Source organism: Alosa alosa, chromosome 18, assembly GCF_017589495.1.
Source record: "Alosa alosa isolate M-15738 ecotype Scorff River chromosome 18, AALO_Geno_1.1, whole genome shotgun sequence".
Classification (NCBI taxonomy): domain Eukaryota; kingdom Metazoa; phylum Chordata; class Actinopteri; order Clupeiformes; family Clupeidae; genus Alosa; species Alosa alosa.
Genome location: NC_063206.1, coordinates 28,785,346 through 28,796,600, shown reverse-complemented (window position 1 = coordinate 28,796,600; position 11,255 = coordinate 28,785,346). Strand labels below are relative to the sequence as shown.

At 42.6% G+C, this 11,255-nt stretch overlaps 1 protein-coding gene across 4 annotated transcripts; it reads left to right on the top strand.

The window, feature by feature from the left end:
* Positions 1-5,731: 5,731 nt before the first annotated feature.
* Positions 5,732-10,853, top strand: LOC125311153 (gastrula zinc finger protein XlCGF57.1-like). 4 transcript variants are annotated; one of them, XM_048268927.1, is made up of 5 exons: positions 5,732-5,984; positions 7,641-7,893; positions 8,139-8,191; positions 8,334-8,397; positions 8,522-10,853. In XM_048268927.1, the coding sequence occupies exons 1-5, from the start codon at positions 5,793-5,795 to the stop codon at positions 10,252-10,254; spliced, it is 2,295 nt and encodes a 764-aa protein (XP_048124884.1). In that variant the 5' UTR covers positions 5,732-5,792; the 3' UTR covers positions 10,255-10,853. The 4 variants fall into 4 exon arrangements, with proteins under 4 accessions (XP_048124884.1, XP_048124885.1, XP_048124883.1 ...); XM_048268928.1 differs by having other exon boundaries at positions 7,638-7,709; XM_048268926.1 differs by having other exon boundaries at positions 7,638-7,893.
* The last annotated feature ends 402 nt before the right edge of the window (positions 10,854-11,255 follow it).

Genomic DNA, 11,255 nt, shown 5'->3' with positions numbered 1-11,255 from the left:
CTTGCCTGATACTGCAACTGTGGGGTGTATCAGGGACGAGCAAGAGGAGGAGTACAGAAGCCTGGTGGAGGACTTTGTGCAGTGGTGCAAACTCAATCACCTTCAACTAAACACTTCAAAGACCAAGGAGATGGTGGTGGATTTCCGAAGGTCTAAGCCCGCTCTGCTACCAGTCTCCATTGATGGGGTCAATGTGGAGGTGGTAAGCACCTACAAGTATCTGGGTCTCCACCTGGACAATAAACTGGACTGGTCAGCCAACACTGATGCACTCTACAAGAAAGGACAGAGCAGGCTGTACTTCCTGAGGAGGCTGCGGTCCTTTAATGTGTGCAGCAAGCTCCTCAGGATGTTCTATCAGTCTGTTGTGGCCAGCGCCCTCTTCTATGCAGTGGTATGCTGGGGAGGAAGCACAAAGAAGAAGGATGCTGGGCTTAATTTGACAGGCTGGTAAGGAAGGCTGGCTCTGTAGTGGGAGCTGAACTGGAGTGCATCACTTCAATATCTGACAAAAGGACCCTAAACAAACTGATCAACATCTTGGACAAAGAATGTCATCCGCTCTACAGCACTATCGAAAACCAAAAGAGCTTGATCAGCTGGAGACTTCGCTCACTGCCATGCACAACTGAAAGGCTGAGGAAGTCATTTGTTCCTAGGGCCATTGAACTGTTCAATGCCTCACTAAAGGGAAGAGGAGAGATAGACTTCTCTGCTTAGTCTGTCTGCCTCTCCACCCTCTCCATGTCCATGTTTTTTGAGTACTGACTGCCCACTACTGCTTACTACTGTTTTACTATTGTACACAGCCTAATGTTTTCACTACTGTTTTACTGCTACACTGTTTTTCATGCTATATTAGCACACATGATCAATGGCTGCGGTCAGGCTTCTGATACAATACTGAATGAATAAATATATAATAACCCTATTACCTCAACCTGTTCTTGCACTGAAATAGTTTTTTTTATTTTACCTTGTCTACATTACACTTTACTCTTCTATTTGTCTATATTATTTATGCTGGTCTAGACCTTACTCTCGCACTGTTGCACTGTTGGACTAATGTTGGACTACTTTTTGCACCTTCACCATGACACTCACTCTCTTGAGCACCTTGCCTGGCACACATAACTAAGGACTATGGTTGGACTACTGTTTGCACCTTCACCATGACACTCACTCCCTTTAGCACCTCACCAGTCCTGGCCCTGTCACTACAAGCATATTATGCTTGATCACCCTCAAGCACCTGGACTTTCTTAATTTACAGTTTTTCTCAGTCGCTTTGGTGCTTTTCTCACATCACTATTAACATTTGCACAGAAAATTAGTGCAATTCTCAAAGCAATTAGTGCAAACTGCAAAACCTAGTGGATGACCTGCAAAAGCACGTCACTTGCTCAAAATGGATAGTCCATTCCTCAAAAGCAAGTATTCATGTCAATGAAACTGTCAGTGTCATCAAAATGAGAAGTCTTGACACCATCGTTTATGAACAAGATAGTCAAATGGCTTTGTCATGTTTTCATTATGACAGTTCTCTCAGTGTTTTCCAATGCAAAAAAAAAGGTCAGAACTTCGGTGACACTACCTGAACATGCTCAAGACAGCACTATACAGTACTTGTACAGCCATTTGAAAACTACAGTAAAGTTACACATTGCTGTAGTTAGGTGAGTAAGTGAGTACAAGACACTGAATGCATACATTTTTACTGTATGCTCTTTGCAATTCTACAGCACCGTGACAGAATTTGATAACTAGTTCAACAATTTTGTATGTAATGACTCAAGCAATGAAATGAAGACTATTAGTTTTGTGGGAACGACTATTCAGCATTCATAAGTATAGTTCATTTTGACTGACATGACATAAGCAAATGATAATGTTAAAAAACAGCAGAGAATTGTATGAAAGCAACTGATACATGTCCAAAAGTATTTGCAATTTGTTCAGAGAAAGGAGAAATTGCTACTATGATGTGCACAAATGACTAAATGTTGTGGAGGTTGAACTAATAGTTATGAGAATTTTCATTCTGATCTGAAAAAAGCACCAAAGCGACTGAGAAAAACTGTAAGCTACTGTGTAGTGGGTCCCATTTAGAAGTGGCTACTTCATTCGTGCTTTCCTTGACTCATGGAGCTGCGTGAATTTTATTACAACTTTTCGCCAATGATATGGCAGTTTAAGTCCGGCTTGATACCGTAAGGCGAAGCCATTGGTTTCAAACGAGATTTTATTTGTGTCGCCAGCATAGCCTATTGACAATTTATGTTGTAAATAGGCCTACCTTATAAGCCTACCTGTAGCTTAGGGAAGCTAACAGCTTTCTATTAGGATCTAGTTTGTTAGTTACAGTTTTGTCATAACCCCCTGATGCATTTTTGCATTTAGAATAGCCAGAGCATGGATATCTCAATCGGAAAATTAAACAATATCAGGTGCCTATGGACTAGGCTGGGTGAACCCAGCCTGATCTGCCCGCTATATATTTTTTGATTTCTTAAAAGATTGAGCTTGGTCTGGTGAAAGCCAGACTAGCCATGGACCTCAGTTACACAATGTAAGGGAACATGAATCAGCCTATATTTGCACGAACAATAACGGACAACAGCTCTTCAACTTTGGCCCGTTAAAATGTGTATGAACAGTCTAGCGACGCATTTCATCAAGGCCCATTTGGACATGTCAGTCATTTGCACCACTGGTTAGATGTAAAACAGCATTTCGTTTCAGACTACTGTTACTTAATTTGTGCATTAACAATAACGTTTTAGACTACTGTTACTTAATTTGTGCATTGACAATAAAGTATTACATGAACTAAAGATGACTAAAATCTTATGTAGAAGAAGAAACACTCACGAAAAATCCATCCATCCAAAAATTACCTTTGTTTTTGATAGCTGTTGAAAACGGCATGGAACTGACAGAGATGTTTTTGTTTATAAATAAATAAATAAATAAATAAATAAATAACATTAAGCTGATACCTTTTGCTTTTCCCAAATACAATGTAGCCTAAAGGTGTACGCAGGGGTGAAAGTAAGCCGGTACTGGCCGGTACGGAGTACCACTAAAATATTTGGAGAGGGTACCGCATCCGAAAGAAAAACTATACTGTCTCTGAAAAAATATAGCACTTTCAGCATGACAACACAACTGCTAACGTCAAATTACCAGAAGCAACACGTTTCCCCCAAAATATATTTCATATACATTGTTCTGAACTGAATCTGAATTGTGTCTAAACCTCCCGTGCAGCTGGACAGACAACGAGCAAGCTATAGCGCGCGTACAGTAGCCTACAGTAATTGCGCCAACGTGCACTGGTATCCAAAGTGTTTTAGCAGACGGACGTTTTTTGGAAAGTCTCCCAAATAAAAAAAACCCATACAGGCTAAAGAAAAATATGTTGATGTTTAAATAGCCTATTCTGGTTTTATGTGTGCAGTGTTTTGCTGGAGAGACAAGAGACAGACAGCGCGTGTACGGCTTAACCAGATCTTGCGCAGCAATAATGAAAGTGTTTTAGCGGACAGAAGTATGTTGCAGTCTCCCAAATAAAAAGGCATGACTCAAAGAAACGTGTTTCATGATATACAGTAGCCTATATAAAAAAAACGATTGGAAGTGGGAGCGAGCAGAGTAACTAGGCTAAATAAATAAATAAAGGCTGAAATTAAGTGTTTGCAATTTATTCATAATCAAAAACAGATACAGGTGGGTTAAAGGGTGATACTAGAGTGATAAGAAGTCCTAGTGAATGCTTGATAAGTAGACTATAATACAGTAAATAAACAAGTAAATAAATAATAAATAATTAGGCTAAGTTAAATTTTCGGCGCGGGCTCTGCGCGCGCATTATGACTCTATATGATAGTACCACCAAGAAATAAAAACTACTTTCACCCCTGGGTGTAAGTGACCTTTCATCAATCCAGTTGCAATAGATGAACTGTGATGAACTGCCCTACTTGTGATTGTTTAGAGATTTTAAAGGTTTTATAACAATGCTACATCTTCTTTGGCTATTCTACAATCTATTCACCTTTTCAGCACCAGTAGGCTACTTTCTGTGCAGCCGCACACACACACTCAGGCATGCCAAACAAGCATACACAAAAGTTTCAAGAGTGGGGGATGGAGTAAAAGATGGAGACAAATTGAAGTGTGATTTATTTTCGCGGAACGGATGTACAGGACTAAGCGGATTTTGTACCGCTATGCGGTACATCTAGTTAGTATTTAGTTTTGTTAGTTTTCTTATCTGTCTTATCTTCTACTGTCTTTATTGTACAGTGGAGTTTAGTTATATGTTTATACTTATACTTATGTTTACCATTTCTGCTGTAAGTGCATGTTGTGTGTTATGTCTGTATGCTACTGAGACCCTTGAATTTCCCCTTGAGACCAATAAAGTATCTATCTATCTATCTATCTATCAGAATGATGACATGTTTAACAGTTGTCTAACTGTAGTTGTAGTTAGTCTAACATTGTAATATACCGGTGGGTCTCAAAAATGTAGAATATTGTGTAAAATATCCCATCTAAATTATTTAAAAAAAAGTGAATATTTCATTATTCTAGATTAATTAGATATAAAGTGAAATATTACAACTTACAGCTCACGAAAACCCCACAATCAGTTTCTCAAAATATTAGAATAAATATGTTATAATACAGAAATGTCAGTTTTCTGAGCCTTTAAGCTCTCTGTTCAGTAAACACAACCACAAAGTAGGTAAAGACTGCTGACTTGATAGTTGTCCAGAAGACACTCATTGACACCCTTCAAAAGGTAAGCCACAGAAGGTCATTGCTGAAAGGGCAAGGTGCTATATCAAGGCATATTATCAAAAGTGTGGTAGGAAAATGTGTGCAAGCAACCAGGATGACCGCAGCCTTGAGAGAATAAAGTAGAGTTAAGCAATGCCAATTCAAGAACTTGGGGGAACTTCACAAAGAGTGGACTGAGGCTGGAGTCTGCATCAAGAGCCACCATGTCAAGTCCAGGGTCAATGCAGCCTTCTACCAGGAGATTTTAAAGCACTTCATGATTTCATCTGCTGACAAGCTTTATAGAGAAGCTGATTTCCTTTTCCAGTAGGACTCGGCACCTGCACACAGTGCCAAACAGCTAGTAACTGGTTTGCTTATGGCATTACTGTGCTTGAACCCCAGAGAATGTGTGGCAAATGAGAGACACCATGCAATGAAGCAAATGAGAGACACCATGCAGACCTAAGAGTACAAATGACCTTAAGGCTGCTAACAATGCAACCTGGGCTTTCATAACACCTCAGCAGTGCCACAGGCTGATTGCCTCCATACCACGCCACTTCATAATTTGCTCAAACATGGACAAACATTCTCCATAATATAGGCAAACTGAGTGGAACTTCATTCTCACATCCGGCAAATAATCTCAGTTGGGGATTTTTTTTTTTTATTATTTATAGGCCTAACCTACAGCCTTGTATGGTAGGCTAACACTTCATTACCTATTAGCCTACCAAAATTAGTTTTTCCATAATTTGCACATACCCTTATGGTGTATTGACTGTTTCTCTATACCCTGATGACTTTTATTACGGTCTCTAAATAAAAGCCTGCCTAAATGGCACAGGTCCCATGCCTCCATATCGATAGAGGGCACTACACGTCTGAAAGGGAAGGCGGTACTTCCGGTTTTTACGGAAATTATCGGAGTAAACAAACCACATAGTCGTTCAGTTCATACTGTAGATATAGAAATACTACTACGAGAATTAGTTTAAAAAATGTCACATCTAGGCGCTTTCCGAAGAGAGTTAGCCGCCGTTATACAAATATTTGTTGAGGCAGCTGTTACTGAAATAGGCAAGTATGTGGTCGGAAACGTTACATGCAAAGGGATGCCTGGCTTTGAAGTCAAAAAAGAGGCAAGTCATTCATCATCATCCGAAGTGGAGTCGGACAATGAGAAACTCACAGTGAGTTATTTTTACCAACATTCTTAATGCTTCTTTTTGTCCATGATCCATATGGCAATGGCATGCAGAGTTTGCCAAAAACGGCAAGTAGTGTCTGGTAGTGATGGGTAAATGAAGCCTCGAGCGCTACTCGACACATTTCCCTAATGTGCCGAAGCTTCGAAACATGGAAGACAAGGAAAACAGCGACATCTGGTGGTTTGCATAAATTATCGCAGCCACGGACTATTGAAAAGAATGCCTACAACGTTCAACACAATGCCAAAGCTTCGAAATGTTCTCATTCATTACATTAAAAGTGTTGCAAGAAATTAGCATTTCTGTTTGTCTCAATTCAATACAATAAAATACGATTAGGCAACATAATGCCGTCACTCGTTATCACGTGAAGATTGGTGTTTCCGTAGAGGCGTGAAATCATGTGTTATCCCAGTCAATGATCCAATCGGTCTCCCATCCACTTAACGCCCGCTGTAGAAACTACTTAGCTTCTGAATCAGGACGAAGTATTATCAACCTCAACACGCTATGGACGAGAGTGAAAAGGAAACGACCAGGCGCCTAATTAAACCAAACCCTATATGGCCGGACATGTTTTGACGTTTCATGAATCAAACTTTCAATAAAAGGAAAATATTATTTCAGCCAGTATTGTTAAGCCTACATAGAAATAATTAGCCTGTATTGCTTTAAAAATTACATGATTGAAGTTGAGACAAGATTGCAACACAGACACGTTTTAATGTCATTGTTCTAAATGGCAAAGCTTTAGGCTAGGCCTAGGCTATTTCTTCTTTATTTCTATGTGCATGATATTATGGATTATGGACATTTTCCGGAAAGAAAAGAACGTAAATTCCCAAACAGAGAAAACATCCTATATAAAACAGGGCTACCCACAAATTTCGCCTGACTCTTGCAATACAACACAACTCATTCCGACACTAGAGCGGGTTTGCGCAATTCAAAGACTTTGAGTCAGATTCCGAAGCAGTCACGTGGGTGTGTGTCCTAAACGAAGCTTCAGACGTCACACTCACAAACTGTGGCCTCGTTTGTCATCAGTCACGTGATTTTTATGGAAACGAAACAAGCCTCGAACCGGGGCTTCATCTGGCACGCCCCTTTCTGCTTGACACATTCTCCGAAGCCTTGCTTCATTGGGCACATCACTAGTGTCTGGTAATTATCCAAACTACATTTTAACCCTGTTTTAGAATGGTGGATCATGAAAAATAAAACCAGCTTGTAACATGGAGATGTAACGCAATGACTTATCGCAAAGAGTAGGGGATTCCCCGGTGTCCTGGCTAAATTTCCAACCTGGCTCGTTCAATCTGGCCCCACTGTAATTGGCTCATTCACTCCCTCACTCAAGCTGGTGTGTGGTGAGCGTTCTGGCGCATAATGGCTGCCATGCATCCCCCAAGTGGGTGCTACACAATGGTGGTGGTTAGTGAGGTCCCCCTTTCCATGTGAAGCGCTTTGAGTGTTGAGAAAAGCGCAATATAAATGTAACGTGTTGTTGTTGTAGTGTGCCACTGTATAGGCAAAGTCTCTGATGTAGGTGAACAAATTAGGATGTCATCATTGCAGTTATATGGAAATGCACTGAATCGTTCGTTGTGATGGACATGTTTTCTGTGTCAACAGAAGTTCCTGTTGTCGATTTTGGAAAGGCTATCCAGAGATGCCATGGACAAAATCATCATTCTAATGCAGGAGGTGTGTGCCATGCTACAGTTGGAAACAAGGGATTGTCAGATAAAATATGAAGCCCTGCGATCAAAGATTCTGTCACTGGTAGGCACGCCAGAATATATAACATGTTGCCCTGAAGGACTACATGGAAACAAATCTACTGTCAAATCATGCAACTCTGATGTCCAAGTTAGTGGACTGACATTGGGTAGGTCTGATGTGACCATGAAGATCGATGACATTCTTCATTGTGTCACCATTTTTACCGACACACATTTTTTTAAGCATTAGTTTCCATTATTAGTTAAGCTAATAACATTTACTACCAGAGCTAACAACTGTGAAATTATAAGTTAAATTGTGCTACATTTGATTTACACTGTAATCTGCAAAATAATGCAAAATATACCATGAAGTTTTAAGGGTTTTTAAGTGTTTTGCATTTTGTTTCAGGTACGTGCCAGACAGTATCTAGTGATAAAGGTCTGCTGGATGTTTTAGACACAGTAAGTTTGTTTAATCATTTTTATTTAAATTTTTTTTTACATTTCTGACCAAACTGCTTAGCTTCTAAGCCCATAACTGTCCTTGATCTTTTGTAAAACACGATGGGCTGCCCTCAAAGTAACTTTCATCTTCTTTCATCAGTTTTCAGATAACATGAAAACGACTGAGCTGTCTAATGAGAAAACCTCCCAGCACCTGAGCAATGGTATGTTTGTATAATTGTTATAATAGGTGTAGGTGTATTGAAGGGCATAGATCAAAAACTTGGGACTATAAAAAGGCTGTGAAACAGTATAATACTGTGTTTTTGCTCCCCTTCAATTCCCTAGTGTCCAGGACCAACACTGCAGAAGCTGCACCAACACTGGAATACACTGAAAATAAGCTTAACACTCCCCATGCAATTGTTGGAAACCAGCATAGACAGGATGAGGACACTCCATCTGTAAACCGCAAGAGCCAGCGCTCAAGAGGTCGTGGAAGGGTCTGGAAGTTCGGCCCTGTCGAACCAGCGCTGACCTTCAGCTGTAGCCACTGCGGAAAGGCGTTTAGCAAGCGGAGCAATCTGAAAGCCCACCAGGTGGTCCACACGGGCGAGAAGCCCTTCAAGTGCAAGCAGTGCGGGAAGGGCTTCACCACTCGCTGCAGCCTCAACGTCCACCAACTCACCGTGCACAAGGGCGAGCGGCGCTTCAAGTGCGCCTACTGCAGCAAAATCTTTGGCACGCAGAGTCACCTGAAGGAACACCAGGTGGTGTTTGACGGGGAGAGCACTTCCAATTGCACCCTCTGTGGGGTCAGTTTTCCAGCCAAGTGCAGCCTGAAGCTTCACTGGAGGACCGATCACAAAGGAGAGAAGAGGTTCGGGTGCAGACTGTGTGGGATGGTTTTCCCCAAGGTGAAGGAGTTGCGGACCCACCAGGTCATTCATACGGGAAAGAGGCCCCACACCTGTGGCACCTGTGGCAAGAGCTTTACGGCTCGCCGTAGCTTAAATGTGCACTTGCTCACCATTCACAAAGGAGAAAAGCCGTTCAGGTGTGACGTGTGTGGGAAATGCTTTAGCCAAAAAAGTGGGCTCAAATCGCATCAGCGTGTCCACACGGGCGAGAGGCCATACACCTGCGAGAAGTGTGGCCGGAGCTTTAGTATGAAAAGCGCTTTCAACACTCATCAAAGGGTTCATACGGGCGAGAAAGCCTTCAGCTGTGAGATCTGCGGCAAGTGCTTCAGCATCGGGGCCAACCTGGTGCGGCACCAGCAGATCCACACGGGCGCCAAGGCCTACAGCTGCGACGTGTGCCAGAGGCGCTTCACGCAGTCGGGGCACCTGCGCGCGCACCGCCGCCTCCACACCGGCGAGAAGGGCTTCATCTGCGACACGTGCGGCAACAGCTACAACCAGCTGCACACGCTCAAGGTCCACCAGCGGATCCACAGCGGCGAGAAGCCGTACACGTGCCCGACGTGCGGCAAGAGCTTCCGCTCGCCCAACTACCTCAAGCGGCACCAGCTGACCCACACCGATGCCGGCGCTGCGCGGCCGCACGCCTGCGAGGACTGCGGCAAGCAGTTCTACACGCCCGGCGCGCTCAAGGCCCACGGGCAGGTGCACCGGCCCACCAAGCCGTTCACATGCGACGTCTGCGGCCAAGGCTACAGCTCCCTCAGCTACTTCAACATGCACAGGCTGGTGCACAGCGAGGGCAAGCCCTTCGACTGCCCCACGTGCGGCAAGAGCTTCATCACGCAGGGCAGCCTGGAGACCCACCAGCGCGTGCACACGGGCGAGCGGCCGCACAGCTGTGGCGTGTGCGGCAGGAGCTTCACCGTGGCGCAGAACCTCAGCCGCCACATGCGGGTGCACACGGGGGAAAAGCCGTTCGCATGCGACCAGTGCGGTAAGCGCTTCACGCAAGCCAACAACCTCAAGGCTCACCTACTGGTCCACACGGGCGAGAAGCGCTTTAGCTGTGACCGCTGCGGAAAGAGCTTTGCCTCTCAAAGGACTCTGACGTATCACAAGTGTGCCGGTGACATAAAGGCTGTTTCACTGCAATAGTGATTATTGCAAGTCCTTGCTTGTTGTTTCTGTGGGTGAGCCGAAGTTAGTACATAAACTTGTCTGATAATGAGGTCTTTTTTCAAGCAAGATATTTCATTGTAATCAACAGTATCACATAATATTTTCTCTGTATTAGACAATCAACCACCTGCTAAGATACTATATGAGATGATTTAATTAATGAATAAGGCATAAGCCTACTCTTTAAAATAAGAGTACGCTATATGGTTCCGATGCAGTTGTTTGCAAAAACATAAATGCTAATGTATTTTCTTAATACCGAAAGCAGGCAGAGTTTTTGGACTGCAACTAGGGATAGGCAAACTGGAGGGGCTTTGCTGGGTGATCAGTTTCATCCAGAATAATCCTGTCTGTGACAAGCTGAAGCTTTTGAAAAAAAAAAAGGACACTCAATACAGCCTGTGACTCAAGATTTGGACATGTGTGACCATCAACCGTCAACAGTTATTTATTTATAATAAGTTGATGTCACTTTGTCAATTTACTTTGGATTATAAGATTTTACATGTAAGAATACACTGTATTCTATTATTACTACTATTCCCTGTGGAGGCAATAAAGTCACAGTGTTATTATTTTTGACATTATTTTGTCTTCTATTGTGTTTTGAAGATACGAGGAGCACTGATGATGGCTAAGATTGTCATTGGCATAAGATTGACATTAGAGTGTAAGTCATTGTTCAAAAATAGTTTGGGAATGCTATATTTGTAAGCACTGTGAAAACATGTTATGTTGCTGAATGCATTTTCATTGCACTCTGTTTTGCTTGTTTTGAACCTTGGTAACCACCAGAGAGCAGTATTGAGTCACGGCTTTGGAGAGGATGTCACCCTCAAGTGTTTTTTTTTGTGACTTGGTTTTAAATTTGTGTCAAATAAATTGGTCGTTGAGGAAAATGAAAGTCACCCTAGAGGGTTCTGCTAAGTACGCAGTTTGGAACTCATTCACTGCTCTGCCCTTCTGTTGATGGTCAG